General features: G+C 53.6%; 1 protein-coding gene across 1 annotated transcript in view; it reads left to right on the forward strand.

Moving 5' to 3' along the window:
* Positions 1-21726, forward strand: part of EXOC6B (exocyst complex component 6B) — a 223283-nt gene that overhangs the window by 195559 nt on the left and 5998 nt on the right. Inside the window, exon 21 of the mRNA XM_082236406.1 lies at positions 18884-18996. Within this exon, the coding sequence (XP_082092532.1) occupies positions 18884-18996 (113 nt within the window). The remainder of the gene's footprint in view (positions 1-18883; positions 18997-21726) is intronic.

Consider the following 21726-nt stretch of genomic DNA (forward strand, 5'->3'; position numbering starts at 1 on the left):
TGAGCAACGGGAGCTCACCCCATCATGGGGATTCGAACTGCCGACTTTCTGATCGGCAAGTCCTAGGCTCTGTGGTTTAGACCTCAGAAGTCAGTGGGGGATGCAGACCAAGAGTGGGCAACCCTTGTGAGTGTGGTGGCCAGGTCTTCTCCACAAGCTCATGGTGGGGAATGAACTTCTTTGCAACAACAACTTTTTTTTGCATGTGAGATGCTGGAGCCCGACAGAAATTCTTTTATTAACCTGGGTGTGCTCACTTGGAGCTGCAGAAAAATGTCTATGGAAAATACAACTGGGAGGGGGCGGGGGAGAGAAGGAGAATTGAAACCCTTAATTCACATTAAGCCCTTCCATCCTCCAAAATGAACTGAACTCTGGGAACTTCAGTTCGGGCTGAGTTACAGTTTAAAGGCGATAAGGATCTAACCCGTCCGCGGTGGTTTATAGATTATGAAACCCTGTAGCCTTCCCTGGCGCTCATTCCCCGCGAAGGGCAGGAGGAGGAGAAGGAATTGGCGTCTCTGGTTACTCCCCTTCTCCCGCTTCTCTCTCTTCGAGGCATCACTGTACAGTTTACAATTTAATTTTCTGCTTTTGTAATCTGTAGCCCTTGTGTATAGATCATCTAATGAAAAAGGCCTTTTCGGAATTAACGTGGTATTTGGCGGAGAGGGAGAGAACCCCATGTGTTTTCATTTCCTTACCGAAAAATTCCTAAGGAAAGCAACTCCGATTCGGGCTTGTTCAGCAGGCGGCTTGCAGAGTCCGGCGCAGGTTCGTCTCCTCCTCATTCACGTAGCCAGAGACCTTTTGAGGACACTCTGCACGCCGCCTCCCTATTTGGCGACAATCCCATCCTGATGCACTCGGTCCTACCTCAAAAAGCACGAGCAGACCCTTTGCAGGATGAAGGATCATCTAGGAAGAAACAGGGTGGCCACAAGGGTTGATGTTGCAAGCCTTCGTATCATGTTTGCAGACATCTTTGCAATGCAGAGGTGGTCTTCCAATGTTACCTGGTGCCTGCAGATCAAGCGTGGGCAAACTTGGCCGTCCAGATGTTTTGGGACTACAGCTCCCATCATCCCTAGCTAACAGGATCAGTGGTCAGGGGTGATGGGAATTGTAGTCCCAAAACATCTGGAGGGCCGAGTTTGCCCATGCCTGCTGTAGTTCATGTCCTTGGGGATCCTGCCATCTTCCATTCTGTGAACATGATCAAGTCAGTGTAGACATCGCTGAGGCAGGAGCATGAACATGCTGGGAATGTGTGCTTGGGAAATCACATCTTTGAGAGTGTTTGCCGTGTGATGCCCAAAATCTTCCTGAAGGAAGGCATTGAAGCGTCGTTCCTGGTGGTTGTAAATTGCCCACAACGCACTTCCACAAAGCAGCGTACTCGGCACACAAGCCTGGTGGACCTTCATCTTAGCATTGGACATGAGCATCACCTTCTCCGAGACCCTTTTGGAGAGGAGAGGCATTGCTGTGTCTGCCCTGCCAATGTGCTTGTTCAGCTCAGCATCGATGGAGAGGTTGCTGGTTATGGTGGAACCCAGTTAGACAAAATCGTCTACCATCTTGCCCAGTTTCTGTTTCTCACACGGGCTCACCAGGTGTGGTCTCACCCTCAAATTATATAGGAGAATTATGATGCTGCAGTCAGAAGCTCTGCTGCGTGTTTGCACCTAAGGTAAAGGGACCCCTGATCATTAGGTCCAGTCGTGGCCGACTCTGGGGTTGCGGCGCTCATCTCGCTTTATTGGCTGAGGGAGCCAGTGTACAGCTTCCGGGTCATGTGGCCAGCATGACTAAGCCACTTCTGGCGAACCAGAGCAGCGCACGGAAACGCTGTTTACCTTCCCTCCGGAGCGGTACCTATTTATCTACTAGCACTTTGATGTGCTTTCAAACTGCTAGGTTGGCAGGAGCAGGGACTGAGCAACGGGAGCTCACCCCATCGCAGGGATTCGAACCGCCGACCTTCTGGTCGGCAAGCCCTAGGCTCTGTGGTATAACCCACAGCGCCACCCGCGTCCCATGTGTTTGTACCTACCATCATTTTAATTCACTTTACTTTCTATTCTTCGGGGAAGCGGGTGGGTGGGTGTGTCTCATGCCTCCATAAACTCTTTCCCCAAGTGTAAGGTGTGATTGGGTGCACAAGCCCATCTATCTCATCTGTCCTTTGTGGCTGACAGGCCTCATGCTCACAGAGATGAGATGAGCCATACATTTGGTGTACGCACTATGCTCCACGAGCCAGAGACTCCTGCGTGGCTTTGACTGTACTCCACTCGAGTGGAGCAAAATCTCAAAGGAGTACTTTGACACAGATTGCTTCTTCACATAGTTCATAATTAAGTTATGGAACTCGCTTCCACAGGGGGTCGTGATGGCCAGCAACCCAGATGGCTTTAAAAGCGGATTGGGCAAATTCATGGCGGAGGAGAGGGCGGCCAATTGCTACTAACCAGGGTGACGTAGCCAGCAACGGCCAAGGGCACAGAAGGGGAGAAGGGTTTCCCAGAGGAGACACCTCTTTGGCCCCTGTGAGAACAGGATGTTGGACTGGGTGGGGCCTTGGCCTGATCCAGCAGGACCTTCTTATTGGTGGCCCAGCTGAGCTTTTGACTCATGATCCATAGCTAGCGTGAAATAGATAAAAGTAATCAGCTTTGTTCTTGATCATTGGACGTCCCCAAGATCCCTTGTCGGCTTGGTTGTAAAAGAGAGTTCGGGTTGTTGTTGCTGCCCAGAATTTGGTGTCATTCCTGAGCGGATACCATGTCTAGTTCATGTGCCGCAGCCTCTGGGGCGGCCACTGGGAGTGCAGTCCTCTTGCCCCTGGAGGCCCTGGGTGCCCAATACGGCGCAAGCAGAGCGCATCAGCTTTCCTAAAAAGGCATCGGATGCTGTGCAGGACAAATCCGTCTCCTTTGCCTGCCTGACGGTCTTTTCTCCAAAAAAATTCTGAGCAGGTTCATGAAGGGGTGAGAGCAATCCTGCTGAGTGGAAATTGTAGTATCATTGGTAGTTTGAAATGGAACCTTGCACATTGGTGCCTTCAGGGAAGTGTGCAAGTAATTCTATCCCTGATGGATAAGAGCGATTGCATAATAAGGATGGGTTGAGGCAAGTCTGCCTGGCCATCTCTGAGGCTGCAATACCAGGCAGGAACAGGATGCTGAGCTGCCCCCGTCCTCTCCTCCTGGGATTTTGACAGCTCACAGACGGCAAACATTCCCTTTTCCACCCTCTGCCTCTTTCGCTGGCTCAGCCTGGCCAGTTCCGCATGGCTGGCTTGGCCTTTGTGCAGCCAAATACCCCTGCGAGTTTCTGCTGGAAAAGCAAATATCTCTCTCCTGCGGTGTTTTTCAAATAGTGTTAAGGGGTGTAAGAAGATCATGGCTGCTGGGTCAGATCAAAAGCCCAGGTAGCCCAGGATCCTGTTCTCACAGTGGTCAATCAAATAGGAAGCCTACTGCAACTGAAATCTCAGCAATGGACATGATGGGCCATTCATACTGGAGATAGGACCTGGTCTTCCACTTTTGTTGGACGGCCCCACTGGGTTCCAGTGTTGTGAGAGAGGGAGGCAGAAGCTCCCTTTCAGGCACCTTTATCATGACTCCTCCTTACTTGCCATTTCCCCAAAAGAAAACATCAGCAGGAAATGTTACAGCCTTAAATCTCAGGGGAGTTGCTTCAGCCTCTTGCTCCTTTTTGCTGCCCTTTTCTTGAGAGTAAGGTCCCATCCCTGAGTTTTCTGCATCTCAATCCCAGTCGATTGAATGCCTCCCATTTGGTGTCTGTCTTCTCTGGTGCTCTCACCTGACTTCTCGGACAGAGCTGAATCTATCCCAGAGAAAAATTCTTACTCACACGGTTGTTTTTGGATTTTCCTTCTACTCAGTGGCGTAGCGTGGGTTGTCAGCACCCGGGGCAAGGCAAGTAATTTGCGCCCCCTAACCCGTGGATTTGAGCCCCCTAACCGTGGATTTGCGCCCCCTAACCCTAACCCCCAGATGTTGCGCCCGGTGCGGCCGCCCCCCCCTGCACCCCCCACGCTACGCCACTGCTTCTACTGTACCTTGAAGCAGATGGATGCTCTGTACTGATTTGGTCCTCAGTGCACAGCAGGATCTAAGCCTTTGTTCAGACTTCCCCTGCACACAGAAAGTTGTATGTATGAGTCCGGACTGAACACTAAAATGTCTCTATAAATAAGCAGTGCAATCTGAATATCCCAGATGGCGAGAACATTTACCTGCCTTCCAAAAATTCTGCCCCAGTGTTTTGTACCATTACCGATGGGAAGATGGGAAGACTCTCATGGCCACATTGATGTAAACAGGTTTTGGACATATCAGCCTTACAAATGTGGGCATGAATGAGCAACCAAAGAACCTCAGCCAAGATGTGTTGCTCCATTTGCAGAATACATTATTAAGTTTTTGGTGTAGGACTACTAAGGGGATGGGATAAACGTGTCTTCAGCCCATAAAAGGGGGCTTAGCTTAAGCGTGCTGCCTGCACCCAGCACTGACATTGCACCCAGTCGCTTTACCAGAGAGGCCCACTGGGTCTCATTTCTCATGGCTGCAGTGCAGAGGGTGGGAAGGGGCAGATTCTCCCCCCCGATTCTCAAACTTCACATCACAGCTCCATGCCTTGAGTAGTAGGAGGCATCTTTGGCAAGGGCGGACTTTGGTCTTTCAGATTCCAGCGGCACCCTGTGCGAGGCCAAAATCCCCCCCCCTCCGCCTTGACTTCCACTCCACTCAGTTCATTACATCATAGTTGCTGCACCCCCTTAGCTTGGCGCCCTGCGCAGCGGAACCGGGCGCTCTGCTCCAAATCCGCCTCTGTCTTTGGCAAGCTCTCCTTCGCTTCTGTACATCTACCCAGGAGTCGATCCCAGTTGCCCGTTTGACCTCCGAGCGTAAGGCTGACCCTGCTGTGCTTGAAAGGAGAGCCCTGAGTGCTCCGAGGGGTTCCACATCTGGTGCTCTTAACTTCAAAAACCCGGTCTTTGTCCAAGTGTAGAATCCTGTCCTCGACGCTGATTTCCCAAGTGGTTGGGTGGAAATGAGGGGTTTGATAGGTGCAAGCTGGATCGGCACAGTTTGTTGTTTCCCCCATTTCCAAGTCCCTTCATCCCCATGATTAACGAGGCATTTCATTAGCTTTTAAGAGCTCTCATTGTTCCACCACGTTTGGCTCCCCTTCCTCTCCTCCAGCGGCTCACATTTTGTCTTGTTTCCCACTCACAATGACCTCAGCGCTGTTTGTTTTAAAAAGTTCGTGACCTCCGAAAAGGGTTTACACCGTCAGATGGCAGAAGAAATGTGCCAGGCTCTACAACCGCACACCCACGCCCGCCCCTCTCCTGCCTGCAAGGTGGCGGCCGAGGAGCCGGCTCTGGGAGAGGAACAATAATAAATAGAAAGGTTTTCAAGGCTGTGAGTAAACCTTGTGGCATGCACGTCTCTTCTGTGCAACACCTCTGCTCAGCTGCAGGAAACAGTCCTGGCACAGCTCGGTGGCAAACTCTTCTCCTCTGCAGTCTAGAGTTTGCCACAGTTCTCCAGCAGCACAGCCTCTGTATGTTCTCTTCTCTCTCTCTCTTCCTAGGTGGGTGAGAAAAGGTGAACCAGCCCTCTTTTCTCCTTGCCACCAAAGAGCGGAAGCTCAAGTCTGCAGTTGGGGATGCATAGCTGCTGCCCCCCCCCATCCCTCTGTTGGTCCTCTTCCTCCTCCTCCTCCTCCTCCACCTTGCCACTGACTGGTCCAACTCCCATTCCTCTACTGCTGCTGCCTCTTCTTTTGCACATCCGAGATCAAGGCAGAGCCTGCCATTGTAGCTCCTCAAATTCAGCAGACCCAGAATCCAGCTCACAGCCGCAGGAGCAAAGCAGGGCTTTAGGAAGGTGTGGAGGAAATCACCAGGGCACCGGGAAACACTGAGAGGCAGCCCAAAACGTTGACGGAGAACGAGGGCGCTTGTGCACGTGTGTCCTGGTGCTCAGTTGTTTGCAGCACAGTTTGAACTTTAACAAACAAACACCTAACTGAACTTAGTTGTGTTGCGAATGTTCATTTTGGACGAGCCTGTAAAATCCACAGAACTGCCTTGACAGCCTCTTCTCTGTTTCCCTCTCTCTGATGGTTCTTCCTTTGCTCCTGTGGCAGGCCTCTCTTTGGGGATCTGCAAGTTAGACACATATCTATAATACAGTGGTACCTCGCAAGACGAATGCCTCGCAAGACGAAAAATGCGCAAGACGAAAGAGTTTTCCGTTTTTTGAGTCGTTCCACAAGACGAATTTCCCTATGGGCTTGCTTCGCAAGACAAAACGTCTTGCGAGTTCTTGCGAGTTTGTTTCCTTTAAAGCCGCTAAGCCGTTAATAGCCGCTAAGCTGTTAATAGCCGCTAATAGCCGCTAAGACGCTAATAGCCGTGCTTCGCAAGACGAAAAAACCGCAAGATGAAGAGACTCGCGGAACAGATTAATTTCGTCTTGCGAGGCACCACTGTATTCCATGCTGGTATTTGTGCATCTGAAGGTCAACTGTCATATCATTCCCTCTTGGACACTTGAAGCTGTGTGGACCAAATTGCTTTTGGGTTGGTTTCCATGTTGTCTTAAGGGCTGGTTTATTTTCCTAAAAGAACTTCGCTGTAAAACGCACTATTCCAAGGAACACAAAAGGAAACTTTTGTTTTTGTGTGTGTTTTTTTTTACATTTGCAGACTGCAGATATGTTGTTGATAATTGCTGATATTTCTCCATTACTTTTTGCAATACTTATCAAAGTGGTTTACAAAGGTTACCAGGCAATGTTACAATACATTGCATACATCTAACTCCCAAAGACTGTAGTATTCCTAACTTCAAAGTTGTGTGTGTCTCTGGCAAAACTGGATCTAATTCAGGTGCACTGGTGGCTCCAGAGGGGTGATGCTTTCTTGCATTTTGCAGAGTTTCATAAGGGCGGCATGTGCGAAAATACCATTCCCCCCTCTGAAAGTCTGCCCATTTGTACCTAAACTAGCTCACACAAATTTGTGCTGTGGGCCTGTGAGCAACCTTCCCCCAGTCTTTTAAGTACAACAGATGCCCTTGCTGTGCTCTGTTGCCACCGTGGAGAACAGCCCAAACCAGGCACGTTCTCTAAGGTGTGGCAAACGTCTTTGTTGCATAGATGACTGAGGAGGCAGCGCTCCACCTTGGGATTCCCCCAACTTTCTTGGAGGAAGGGTGGAGGGCTGTCCCCAGGCAGACTACAACTGGTTCTCCTCTGAGCTTCCTGGAAAGCCAGGATGCTGCTTGCCTCTGTTCCCTTGAGTCATCTATCCATCCTGGCATTGTTTTTTTTGCGGATTGTCATTGGGTTGGTTTGTAGGCCTTTTTTGTGCCACCACAATGTGATAACGGGGAAGGAGGAAGTGTCTGGAGTTTGGGAAGTTGAGCTACATGCCCAGGAGTGTGGGAAAAACTGGGCTCATTGGCCGCTAATGCCGTTTTGCCTGGCTGAGACGGCTTTGGAGTTCAGCCTCGCCGATGCCACTCCTTTCAAATCCAACCTTAGAATCATAGAATTGTAAAGTTGGAAGGGACCTTCTTCCCATCATAGAATCATAGAGTTGGAAGGGACCCTGAGGATCATCTAGTCCAACCTCCTGCAGTGCAGGAATATGCGGCTGTCCCCTCTGGGAATCAAACCTGCAGCTTTGGCCTTATCAGCTCCACGCTCTAACCAACGGAGCTATTCTTATAATCACCGCTTGGGTTGTAAATCTGTTTCGTCCCAAGCAAATGAGTTGGTGTGAGCATGACATAAATCTGCTTGTTGGTCACCTGCAGTCGCCAGGCAGGAAGGTTTAATCGCAGGCAGCCACTGGAGTGAGCGTTTTGCAGCCTGGTCAAAGCGGGACACTTTGCCGCCTCTGCAGCCGCCTCCGCCTCCTCCTCCTGCTTCTGCCGCCGAGAGTTCAGAACGGCGTTCAGCAGCGTCAGGGCCATCCAGGGGTCAGGGCGACACAGCCTCTTGCTTCAGTCCAGGTTCCTGCTTCGGTTTCAGATGTATCCTTAATCTGCAGCAAACAGCCATAAATCCTGTTATTCCTCTCGGTGCCAAAGGCGATGCTGTTGCTGCAACAAGCCTCGGCGGACGCAATATCTGGATTAAACGCTTTGCCGTTTGCTCTCCCGGCTCCAGCTGAAACTCACCCCGGTCGGTGCTGGAGGTGGAGCTGTCTCGCTCGCAGCCAAGCGTGGCCTGCGGGATTGGAGGCCTGATTAGGTTCAGCTCACGCCAATCCCTTCCAGGAGGCTTTGCAGTGGGGTCTGCGCTGTTTCAGCTTCAGGCGAGTGGAGGTGGAAGCCAGATTCTGATAGAACAATTTGCGCAGAGGGAGTGGGTTCTGAGGACCAGAAGTTTGTCGGACCAAAGGCCATCTTCCTGTCCACGGCCGCAATGCTCGGCCTGGAGGGATCAGTCTGGCAGGAAGCGCATTATTATTATTATTATTATTATTATTATTATTATTATTAATTAAATTTGTATTCCATCCTATACCCGCAGGTATAGTGGTTGTTGCAGGGTGGTTGCAACATAAAATCACAAAATAAAAACACAAAATACGGAACGCAAACAAAACCCAATATTCTCTCTCCCTCCCCACAACACATTCTATAAGGTTCAGTGGGAGAGTGTCTGCCTTGGAAGCAGCAGGTCCTGGGTTCAATCTCCAGGCACGACTGGGAGGGAGTCATGCCTGAAATCCTGGAGAGCTGCTGCCAGCCAGTCAGTGTGGACAGCACTGAGCAAGGTGGTCCAGTTGTCTGACTTGCTGTGCTCCTGTGTTCTTGTGACTGGCATGCAAGATGGCTGGTCCTGGGGGAATGGCCAGCTTTGTTGCAGAAGCTAAAGAGACCATTTGCCTTTACAGCTTGCTTCTTGACTTTTCCTTTTAGTGACACCAGAGCAAGGCAACTTTACATATTACCGTATTTTTCGCTCTATAAGACGCACCAGACCACAAGGCGCACCTAGTTTTTGGAGAAGGAAAACAAGAAAAAAATATATTCTGAATCTTAGAAGCCAGAACAACAAGAGGGATCGCTGCGTAGCGAAAGCAGCGATCCCTCTTGCTGTTCTGGCTTCTGGGATAGTGCGCAGCCTGCATTCGCTCCATAAGACACACACACATTTCCCCTTACTTTTTAGGAGGGAAAAAGTGAGTCTTACAGAGCAAAAAATATGGTAATTCTGATTCCCAAGGGACGTCTCCAGGATTAGCAGTGATGATAAAATGCTGCCAGATATTCCAGGTTTCGGAAACATTCCTGGGTGCTTTCAAGCATTTGCCTTCAGCATTTGCAAATGGCAATGCTCTCCTCTCCCTTTTCAGAAATCTGACAGCTCTGCAAGCGGCGCCCGTGTTTGGCCAGGGCTGCCGCTGGTGACAGGCCTTATTCACACCAGGCAGGGCTCCTCCTTGCCCTCTCCAGTTCACAGCTTGTTTGCATTGAGGCTGCCGACACGTCAGGCCAGACCCAGGGCTGCCTTTCCCCCTTGGCGTTCCCTTCCCACCCTGCTGCCCTCTGCCACTCACTTTGACATGCACTGACAGGTTACCTGAGGGCGGCTTCTTGGAGCCGGATGCTGGCGGCACAGGCGGCTGCTTTCGCTGCAGGCCAGGGACCGTAGGCCAGCACCTCCCCCAGTCCGTGCCCAGGATCTTCTCTCTCTCTTTCTTTTTGCTGCCCTTTGATGTGCAACTTGAGGATGTCTCTGAAACATGCCGGCTGGAGCTGTTTGTGCAATGAAGTTTGTGCAATGAGGTCCACCCCTCCGTGTGCCAACGCTCATTGTTTCCGGCCTCTGCCTGGGCTTCTCGTCGGCTGCCGTGATTGCAAGCGTGGTGGCGTTGCTCAAGGATGGATCCCCAATATTTCATTGGGACGGGGGGTGTCCTTTGCATCTCTTCCCTGAGTTGCGCATGTGGAAGACAGTTGCTGGCAGTTCTGCTGGATTAATTAATACAGAACCTAAAGGTTATGGTTTGGAATCTCAGCCTCCCCCCACCCCCGGGAACTAGGAATGGATTCAAAAGGGATCTGTGCTCGCTTAGTTTACATGCTGAAAAGTGTCTAGAGTGGGAAGCTTCAGTTCACCTTCGCAGTTGTTGTTTGGAAACAAAAGACTTTTGGTCATTGGCAGCCAAACCACGAAGGTAGCACCAGCTGACTGCCTTATTTGAACCCAGATCTCCCTGAAGCTGGCATAAAATGGGGGCTCTGGGGTCTGGGTTTTTCTTTCCTTTTTTAATAACAGGGATGCAGAAGTTGGGGGGCAGATTTGGTCCTGCCGGCTGCTGTTATCTCCCGTCTGTGGTATCCCCCATTCCCACCCCCTGCCCCTGTGCTTTTCTCCAAGGCCAAGCCCTAGTCCAGAAGTGAGCTTGGAGAGGGGTGGGGTGAGGGAATCAGCAGCTGGCCCAAAGAGACTTTGGGGGCTGCCCCTCTTTTGCTCTGAAACTGCCCCTTGCGCCCTCCGCTTCTGGTGTGAGCCGGGTTCCAGCGGGCAAGTGGGCTGACCTCATCTCTCTCACTAGGCCTGCTTGCCCTGGGCGTGGCCTGGTTTGGCAGCCAGGGCGCCCCCTCCATCTCACTGTCTCCTGCGTTGCCAGCTCCTGCTCTGGGGTCCCCTCCCTCCCTGGCCAACTCCGGGGTGTGCCAGGGTGCCCCCCTCTCTCTATCTGGCTTCCCCGGGCCACATCACAGCGTTGTGTTTTGGGAATGGCGAAGGGGACGAGCGAGTCTCCCCTCCCCGCCCCCCACTTTAGAGCTGGCGGAGTCGCTGGCTGCGTGGCGCTGGAGTGTTTAAGCAATGCTACGTGACTGCGCTGGGGAGCAGCGAACAAGTTCAAGGCAAGGTGAAGCTCTTCTGAGATAATCTGAAAGTTCACTGGGAGGTGACAGCAGCAGCGTCAGTCCCATACAGACGGGAGGGGGTGAGGGAGAGGTCACCTCTTCCTCTCCTGCCCCACCCTCGCCGGGTAAACAAAAGGAACCTGCAGTTCACGGAGAACTTGGCACGCGCCAAACGGGAGCCGGGAATAGTTGCCGACCACACTGGGGTCCTTTGCGCCTTTCCCAGTGGCCGGGTGGGGTGGGGAACATGACAGATCCAGCGATTTGGGGGGGCCACCGTCTCATGGTTCTCAGTTATGGCAACAACCCTGGTTTAAACAGCCGACCTGATGCTGCAGAGACAAGGGAGGAGCCGTGATTTTGATGGCAGATGAGATGACGCGGAGACGAATGGCAGAGGCCTCAGGGTTCGTTTCATGGATACATCACACAGAGAGGGCAAGAGAAGAGCCCTGCTGGATCAGGCCAGTGGCCCCTCTCGTCATTCAGCATCCTCTTCTCCAAGGGGCCGACCAGATGCCCCAAAGGGATCTGAGCACCAGAGCGGCTCTCCCCTCCTGTGTCTCCCAGCAACTGAGATTCAGAAGCATCGCTGCCCCATCCTGGCTAAGGAGCCTTCCATGGGCCTCGCCTCCTCCATGGATTTGTCCGGTCCTCTTTCAAAGCCATCCAAGTTGGTGGCCATCCCTGCTTCCTGCCAGAACCAGTTTCCTAGTTTCACTATTAGCTGCGTGAAGAAGGGATTTCTTTGGTCTGTCCTGAATCTTCCAACATTCAGGGCTAATAGGATGCTGCCCATCATCTCTTGGGTGTTTGCAGGCAGAGAGGTGATGCTCAACTGATCTGTGGCTTTGCAACAGAGTGAATTTGGGGCGGGGAGCAGGCAAGGGAGAGGGAGGAACCCAAGAAAAAGCCAGGGCTCAGTTCTGTGATCTGTAGGGAGTGAGGACATCCAGTCCCCTGAATCAGCGAGAGGGGCATTCTGAAGGGAGACTTGCTCTCCTTCATCTCCCCATGTGGTTCTCCGTCCTGCCAGACCCTCCCTGCCCTTTGCTGACGCTGCCTGCCTCCCTCCCTCCGGAGCGGGCCCACTGCAGGGGGGAGCAGCTGAGCGGGGACCCTCCCCATGGAATGTGGCTGCCGGCTGTCAGCTGCAGGTGCTGAGCTGCAGAGGCTGGCGACAGAGCCAGAGAACTCCTTGGCTCCTGAAGTCTGGAGAGAAAAATGCAAAGTATGAGAGCCAGAGAGAAAGCCCCTCTCCAGGTAGCGCACCCACTCCTGGTCCTCAGGACCTTCCTGGGATTGCCAATAGGGATAGCATTTCTCACCCTTTAGTGCCATTGGCTAGAGCCTCTGCTCAGGGTCCGTCCTCCCCTCAGGCCAGGGTCAGGCCAGGTTCTCTGCTTCCAGAACTGGTCAGGGGTTTAGGGCTCCAGGGGGTTAGGATGAGGGACTGGGGGCCTCCTGTATTCCCCCACCCACCCAGCCCATCATCCCTTCCTGGCTGGCAGTGCCTCTCCAGCATCCTGGGCAGAAAAACACACCAAGCGTTGAAATCATGTGACTTCCCTCTCTTGCAAAGGATCCTGGGAACTGTAGTTCCTTAAGGGTGCTGGGAATTGGAGCTCAGTGAGGGGAGAGAGGGAGCCAGGCTGGGCAATCATTGCCAGCCCCTGTTGCCCGAGCGTTTCTTTTGGCCGGAGATGCCAAGGATGGAAGCCTTCTTCCCTTCCTCCTCTTCCACTGAGCTGTGGACCCTTCATAAGCGCATAAGAAGAGCCTGCTGGGTCATTGCGCACCCATCTTGTGAACCGTCCTGAGGTCTTTGGATGAAGGGCAGTGTGTAAATCTGATAAATAAAAGCAAATTAAAACGTCCAGCATCCTATTCTCCCGGTGGCTGAGCAGTTGCCCCAATGGGAAGCCCCTGAGCACAACAGCTGCTCTCCCCACCTGTGGCTTCCAGCCACTGGTAGTCGCAGAGCCCTGCAACTCTTTAGAGAGGCAAACAGGCAGCGGTGTGGCAAGTCCAAATCTTCGCCCTGCAAGGACGGGAGCCGCGGACGAAGGAGGCCGGCGTGCCTGGGAGCTGGAGCAGCCTGCTCTGTAAGCCAGCAGAAGAAAGGCGCTTGCGGGCCTCTCCTCCTTAAGAGCCATTTCAACACCAAGGCCTGAAAACGAGAGTGGTCAGAAGAGACTCCCCGGTTGCCTTCTCACAATAACACTTTGGAGTTACTGGAAACAGAGCGCGATTCCTGGGAATAAATTTATGAGCATTTACAGATGGAAAAATGGCAGAGCTCGTCGGCAGCAAGTGCAGATGTGAAGGTTTCTGGACTCCATCCACTGGAACCCTAATTTAATAAAGACAGGAGCCTAAAAGCAGGCAGAGGACATCCAAAAATAATCGAGATGGGGGGGGGAGAGGTACGGGTGTGAGTGGACGGAGGGTTTTGTGCTGTTAAACTCCGTCTCTCTCTCTCTCTCTCCTGCCCCCGACTTGAATCCTTCCAGGTTTCTCCTTGGAGCCTTTCGAGGATTGTCTGAGGATATAAACAGATGTCCTTGGCCACAATCCGGCCTCTTGAAAACCAGCCGGCAGTAATTCGGGGAGCTGTCATCTGACGCCTCAGCAGCTACCCTTCCTGGCTCACCAAGGACACGTGCCAGCCCCTCTCCCCTCTCTCACATAGATCTCCTGGCCATGGAACTTCTGAGTCACCCCTGGGGAGGCGGCAGAGGGGGGCAGCGAGCTCGTGGTTCAAACCTGGCCCCCCCTTCCATGTCCATCCCCCTCTCAGCACAACACAAGGGGGTGAAGTGCTGGCATCATAGGAGCCAACTCCTAGGGACCAAGGTCTGTTTGCCCCCCAATAAAATATTTGAGGGGGCTGCCCCCCAAAAATTGATGAGCGTTGCTATTCAAATGGTGTGTGTGTGTGCTGTGTCATGTGATCAGTTGTGTAGGGTGGGGCTTACTTGCCACCCCATATTTTATTGAGGTTGGCACCCTGGTTGGGATGAACTCTACCAAGATGGCATGCCATGTTCATCATAGAATAGCCAAGGAGGGCATTTCTGGAGTTTGGTCCACTGTTCCTCTGTGCTCGCTGCATGGATCCAGTTCCAGCCTCTGATGAGCATCCCTGTGCAATTCATGTGCTCCCAGGCATTTGCTTGTTTCATTCACACATTGCGTTTGTCTCAGTGTGCACACCTAAAATGTGTGATGTGCAAACTGGCCTTTAATTGTAAAGCCCTTGGGACTGGCTTCGGATTAAGTGTACAACCAGTGGGTGGGGTGGGGTGGTGTTGCCAGAGTTTTAGGGTGTCCGTAGCTAGTCGGGTGCCCCTTCTCCTGGTTGTGGGAAGAGTGACGGCCTACAAGGCCCTAAGGGGGTCTCAGACGTGCAGCCGGAGCCGCAAAAGGTGAACTTGGGGACGAGTCTGCTCAGCCTGTGGAAGGAAGCCTCACAGAAACCAGAGAAGACCCAAAGGCTTCACCTCCAAAAGATCAATTGTTTGCTTCTGAGCCGCCTTTGCTAATTGCAATGGACTGGAATTGGCGGCCTGGTGGTGGTCTTTCTAGTTGGCAATGAATCACGCTGCAAGGTTTTTAGTCCTTCCTCACTGGTTCACCTCTCCATTTATCCTCTTTTCCACCAGGGATTTTCTCTGGGAGAGCAGTCTCCCCTTTTTGGGGCAGGGGGCTCACCAGTGTGGACTCACTGCCCACTTGCTGTGCGGGGCGCCATGCTGTCATGGTGGGTGCTGGGTTCCCAGAGGAAGAAGCCTCTTCCCAAAATCATCACCAACAAGGGCAGGGTGTGCTCTGAGGTCCAGGCAAGCTAAGGTCCAGCACTGAGAACTGGACTTGGTCCAACTCGACACCCAGGGTCAAGGTCAGGCCACAGTCTGGGGTCGAAGGAGATGAACTCACGTTGCTTCCTGCAAACAGAAGACTCAAGAGCAAGGCCTCATATCCTCTGGCTTCTTAGACTATGCCCCAATCCAAAACTGCTGGTGGGGAAGGTATTTAAGGGCATCACTTACTCATGAGGAGGTCCTTAATTTGGGGTCCTCACACATCAGCCCTGGGCCTGTGGACACATGCTGTGGCTTTGCTCTTTGGTCGGGACCAGAACTTTCAGTTCCAGCATTCATGCTTGGAGTGTGGCTGCACCACCTTCTTCTGACGGGACCTCAGTGTTGGTTCTGGGGAGCCCTATCTGCTCCCCAAGCTGTGGGGTGGCTTCTTCACCCTCCAAGGACTGCGTGTCTGGGATCAGGTCAGGGCCAGGCATGGCAGTGAGTTTCTCGTTGCAGTTCTGGCTGAAACAATGCTTGATTTAGAGTCCTGGATTTGGCAATACGTGTCTCGGTGGCTGTGGGTGGTCTCCGGGATGGGGATGGCGTGGCAGGGAGTAGCTCTGCGATTGGAAGGTCGTGTGTCAGAAGCAGCAGCCTTGTAGATCCACCTGGGATGTCTCTGGGCTGGAGAGCTTTTAGTTGTGGCTGGTACTGTTTTAACCGAACCTGTGTAGATGTGCCAGTGTCGAGCTGGCAGAGAGATTGACGTATTCAGTGCAAGGTAATTGCATTGTGCTTAATGGGATTCTTGCACTTTGTTACTCGTTGGGACAGGCTTGCATGCAAACCTCCCCTTTTTCAAATGTTCATGTGACTGGGAAGCCTCCCTTTGCCCTCTCACCAGATGCCATCAGCTCCTGCTGCCAGTGATGGCAAAGGCTGGGGGCTTTGGAAGGGAAGTTGGTGTGCTGTGACCAGGAAGAAGGAGTGTTTCAGGGCCAGACTGTCAAGGCTGCTCCTCAAGGGATTGGGCCCAGGCACACCCTTGCACCTCCTCATGAGGAGACTTGGGGAGAGAGCTGCACTGCCTAGCCCCTGAAGATGGCTCTGGTTTTCTAACTGTAGCACAGGGGTCAGCAAACTTTTTCCGCAGGGGGCCAGGCCACTGTCCCTCAGACCTTGTGGGGGACCGGACTATATTTTGAAAGACCCCCCCTGACTCTCCCCTCCCTTCTCCACAGCCCCAGTTGAGCCCCAGTGGCTGCTTACCTGTGCCTTGTGAGCGGCAGGGGCTGGCGGCGATGGCAGTGGAGGGACGATGAGTGGCGCAAAAGGGCTGGCTCCGGAGAGGGGCTGCCTAAAATGGCGCTCAGCCAACCGCTGCTCAACAAGGCCCAGCCCCCTTCCTCCTCTAGGCAGGGCAGGGAGAAGCCAGGAGGAGGGAGGGAGGAGGTTCCATTGCAGTGTGTGTGAGGGGGGCGGGGAATGGCGCAGCCCAAACAATCAGAATCCCCATGCCAATCCACATGGTGATTCTTGGACCGTCTGTGGGCCGGCTCCTGAAGGCAATTGGGCCGGGTCTGGCCCCCAGGCCTTAGTTTGCCGACCCATGCTGTAGCACAATGAAGGGCTGAACCTAAGAAGAGCCTTGCAGGATCAGGCCAGTGGTCTGCTTAGTCCAGCATCCTGTTCTCGCAGGGGCTGGCCAGATGTATGCAGGATCTGATCACAAGAGCCCTCTTCGCTCCTGTGCTTTAAAAACCAACTAGGTTTAAGAGCATCGCTGCCTCCAACCCTCATGGCTGGGAGCCGTCAGTGGCCGTCTCCTTCATGAATGGACCCAGTCCTCTATTGAAGACATCCAAGTTGGAGGATGAAGTTGGGGGTGTCAGTCAGTTTGAGGGACAGGGTCTGCTGCATGCAGCATCTTGGGGTGAAATGGAAGGTTGTGACTGAAGGCCTTCCCCCCCCCCTCTGGCCCTGAGAGTGCAATCCCAGGTCTTGGAAGAGCTTCTGACGGGCGATCTGGCACTGAAAACACCTTGAACTCTCTGGGACCTCTCCCTCTCTTCCCCATCCCAGGTCCCCCACCCAGCCAGCCGCCTTGTCTCCCTGACATGCACCAGGTTTACGGTCACCGCCGTCCCTCCTGCATGTCTCTCTGCACGGCATGCAGAAACACCGGCAGCCGCAGCGCTTGAGCCGCGCAGCCCCCACTGAACTTGCAAACTGCGGCTCCCCCTCTCCCCTCCCCCCCCCCGCCGCCCTGGTGCGCTCTGGGCTGTCAAGTTTGATTTATGGAGCTGCACCGCCGACTCTCTGGTTTGAAGAATTAATGGTATTTGCATATTTTTATTTTGGAATCTGCCCCAGAAGGTGGCTGCCAGAATGCGTGGAGGAGCCTGGGCTTCAGGGATGCCCTTGTGCAAAAGGCTCTTCTCTCTCCCCCCCCCCCGCTGCCCCCGATTTAGTTGCGGAGGTGAAAAGTTTAAACAGTAAAACCAATAAAACCGCATTTATGTGACAGATAAATCGTCTTGCATTGTCAGAGTTCCTGGCGAGAGAACTTCCCGCCCCTCTGGTTGCTCTGCGAGCGCAGCAGCCGCCCTGCGCGAGGGGAAGGAGGGAGCCCTCGGAGGCATCGCAAGCCAGAGGCCGCGTGTCCACAAGATGGATAGGGCTCAACGGCTGTAAAACACACAGGCCATCCATCACTGCCGCTCCCCTTCGTGGCGCTGGGGTGGGGCGAGCCCCAGGAGGAAGCCGCTCTCTGCTCCCCAGGGGGATGTGCTGGGGGAGGGCGCCCGGTGGCGCAGAGCGGGGGGACACCACAATCACCAGGGGACAAATTGGTCTGACCCTGGCTCCTCTGCCCGCGGGCCCAAGGCTCGGGTGGAGGGCTCTGCAGCCAGATTTGAGGGTGTCCAAAATGCGCGGCTTGCAATGTCTAGACTCTGCTTAGTTGTGACCGGGAGGCTGGAGGCTGTCGCCCTGTTCTCTGGGCTTCTGCACACTTTGTGCCAGCCCTGCGCAGTCGCAGGTGGCGCTTCTCGCACGGCAGTGCCACCACCCCTTTCTGCCACCCTCCTTCTGCGCACTGTGCCGTAAGAAACTCCAGTCCCACATTCCCAGGCCTGGTGCCCCCTGCTAAACTACAGGTCCCATCGGCCCTTACAGATTTGCAGTACGAAACACCTGGCAGGCAGCAGGTTGGCAAAAGCTGTTTGACCGCAGCAAGGGAGGGCAGGGTGGTGTCTCAAATGGCATCTGCACAGCTCTGACCATTGCCAGCTTGATTGATCTTCTTCTGGCCCCAAGGGAAAGGTGTTTACCTGAGGAGCCCAAGGCTCATTTGTAGAGATTTCCAGTTTGTGGTGTAACAGTTAACCTTTGAAAACACAAGTAAACTTTCCTCTAAGTGAGAATACGGCACCTTTGCTCATCTATGCCCTGTTGCTTCCCAAATGATCTGACCAAGGGACGTGTATTTCCTTTAGGATGCAGAGTTTCTGTTCCTCTCTCGGCACAAGGCTGCCTCTGGATAGGGAAAAACCCCCTCTGTGGCGCTTGGTTTTTCAGGGAGCCAGGCCACGGTTGGCACAGCCTTTTCTGCCCCTTGGCTCCCCTGGGTTCTTGGTCCTTGGTTCCTCCTGCTCAGCCCCACTTTGCCCCTGGTTTCCTGCACCAGTCATCTTTCCCTTCCACTGCCCCAACCCCACAGCCCAGGCCTGACCGGCTGCTTGCTCCCCTTGGAAGCAGAAACACACTGAACCGGATCCTCCTTTCCTTTTGCCTCCCTGCCTCTGTCGCGCTTTGTGAGTGCAGACTGCCTTGGGTCAGAAAACATTATAGAACTGGGGGTGGGGGGGGAACACACTCACCCTCGCTGACCCTTCCCCGGAAAGAATATCCCAGTTCTCAAAGCATCCTTGCCAGCAGCCCTCCTAACAGCCCTGTGGGGTGGGCTGCTGGCATTCCCATTTTACAGGTGAGGCATTGGGCCCCTGCCAAAGCCCAGAGCCAAGGGCATCAGCAGCCCCTCCTCTGGGGGCCGTGTTTCATCTCTGAACGTGTGCCCCCCCCCGATGTTCCTCTAAGCTGTGACCTGTTTCTCTCTCTGTGTTTCAGCTCTTAGATCTGTTTCTCCAGTGGGATTGGTCTACATACCTGGCCGACTACGGGCAGCCGACCTGCAAATACCTTCGCGTGAATCCCACAACGGCGCTGATCTTGCTGGAAAAGTGAGTGCCTCAGCCGAGACATTCTTCCGATGGTTTCCTGGCTCCCACGCTTGCTTTGACAAGCAGCCGCGTTCCCTCTGGTGGCTCCTTCCATCGCCTCCGCTGCCTGGCCTGGCCTTCCAGGAGGGAGGAGGCTGGCTGCTGCTGCTGCTGCTGCTGCTGCTTGCGCTGAGGCTGCTGGGCTGCTGAGCACCCCTTGCCCTCTGCCCCGGAGCCTCTTGCCACGGCTGTGACGTGTTTGTGCTGTTCTGTGTGTCTTGCGCAGGGGTGGTTTCCCTGCCGCCGGTGGTCGTCTCCGCTTTGTGTGTGCGCATGGGGCGGTCAGAGCGAGCTGGCTGGCAGAAGTGTGCAGAAATCACCAGGGCTCCACACAGAGGTGTGCGCAAACAGACCGCTCTGCACATTGGGGCATTGCCAGAGCATGTTGGACAGTGATAATCCAACACAGACTTCTCCCACATCGCCCCATTAAACTGCATAGCCTTCGCTTCCAGTTCATATTCATTTAATTATAAGAATGCATGAATTGATCGATTGAAGAATCCAATATACAAATGAAATCAGGAAATTTAGAAACAGGTATATATAACTGATACACTTCATTGGCTAGGCAACCTGACTGACATTGTCCTTGTGTGTGGGATGCCCAGTTCTTCTTGGAGAGGGTGCAGATTGACCAAGCATGCAAAGTCCCTCTTAATGGCACCATTTCATGTCTCTCCCCCCATGGGAATGAACGCAGTTGCCAATGCCGATGCAGGTTCCCTGCTGAATTCGCACCAGGAGGTGCTTCTTTGCCTTCCCCTGTGTCTTGGCTCGCTGGATGTGAAAAGTGGTTCTCAACTCCACACAGCTGGATGTTGAGGAACGGGATCCCTGCCCTTCTCTCTTCGACTGGGCAGCAGCCAATCAATTTTGGGGAGGATGCTGGGTGCTTTGCAATTGCGCCAGTACAACAGGGGTGGGGATCCTTTTGGCCCAATGGACCATGTCTCTATCTCCCCCCACCTCCCAACTTTGGCAAGGGGTGGGCAAGGCCTGGGTCAATCCCCAGAAGTCATAATGGACGCCTGTCAAAGCGCAACACTTCCCAAGAGCCTGACAACCTGCTCCGACTTCCTTCCTTTGTGCTGCTCATCCTTTTGCCAGCCCACCTGGGTGATGCTTCCTGGCTTGGGCAGAGGAGCCTCCCTGGGCAAAATGGCGCCATGCCTCTCCCCAGGGACCCCTCTTGCGTAGCTGCTCTGGGGCCCAGCTCAGAGCATGTGCGTCAGAGTCCTGGCTTGGCTGCTGGTGGCGGATCCTTGCTGCTCGGTCATCCCACCTCCCTCCCTCCCTCCCTCCGTCTCTCGGGACCAGAATGGCTTGTAGGGTCACTGTAGGGTAGATTTGCCCAGGCGGCCAGTGGCCAGAGAAGCCACTTCTTAACTCCTCTCTCGGTTTCTCTCTCTCTCTTTCTCCTTCCTCACTTCCACAGGATATCGCGAGAGTAAGTATGTGGCTCGTTTGGGGGCTCCTCTAGTTTTCTTCCCTGTGAGTCCTTTTATTGTGCAATTTAAGTGGAGCACTCAGTGGGCGCAAGGCTCCAGGTCCTTCTGGAAGCAGCCCCTCCTGGTAACTTTATCATCTCCAATCCACTAATTGCCGTTTCAAGCGGGATGGCAATTTCAGCCAGGGTTGCTCTGTATTTAGAGATGAGCTTCCAACAAAACGTTGGGCGGTTTGAGGAGGGTTTTGGCGGAGGGTTTTGGCAAAGGCGCCTGGCCATTAATTCCCTCCTACCTGCGCTGTTATTTGTAGCCCGATAGCCCCACAGGGAGACACAGTTGGGTACCAAGACCCTTTCGTCAGGCTTCAGGCACACTCGGATGTCCCCCACAAATCCCGTAATTTATTCCTGATGTTCCGATGGTGGGTTGCCTGGCGTGGAGCAGCCTAGCCTAGTCCAGAGCCTTCCAGATGTTTTGGACTACAACTCCCATGACTCCCAGTCTGCTTGACCAAAACATCTGGAAGGTGCTGGGTTGGGCTAGGCTGCCGTAGCCCTCCACCCGCCCCATTTCCCGTCCCATGTGTGAGGGCAGTTTCCCTACTCAGAAGTTTAAAAATGAGTGTTAGTAGGCAGCCAGGACCACTCTTCTTAATGTCAAAAATTCCACACCCAAATAAAAGACGGATATGTTCAAGAGAAGTTTACTGTTGCCCCTTTTTCTGGGGGCTGTAACTGCATAGTAATTGGAGACCAAGGAAGGGCATAAGACAGAGGATTTCAACCTTCTTGGGTCCACGGCTCCCTTGACCAACTACATTCAGGAGCCCAGTTAGGTCACCCCTTGCCTGCAGAGCTGGCAGCCTCTCACCCTTTTTTGGATACCCTTGCAGAGTGTGCCCTCCTCTCCTCTCTCCTCTCCCTTTGGTGTCCTCTGGGCAGCCGCTGCTGCTGTCCCTGGTCTCTGAGCTGCCCCCCACCCTGCCCCAAAGAGAGGTGGCTCTCACAGGCACCATTCACCTGCAAAGCTTATGGTCAGGGCTTCTGCAGTAAACATCTGTGCAAGACTTTGGGAGGCAGAGATGCAAGAGGACACCAGAGGAGGGAGGGAAGGAAAGAGAGACAGAGGCCAGTGTTGACCACTGCATCTGTGACCATCATTCAACGCACCCCAGGGGGCCATAGCACACTGGTTGAAAACCACTGGCCTAAGAGGTTTTCCTGAGCCCTCTCCCTTCTCT

Source organism: Podarcis vaucheri (assembly GCF_965113315.1).
Source record: "Podarcis vaucheri genome assembly, chromosome: 9".
In the NCBI taxonomy this organism is placed as follows: domain Eukaryota; kingdom Metazoa; phylum Chordata; class Lepidosauria; order Squamata; family Lacertidae; genus Podarcis; species Podarcis vaucheri.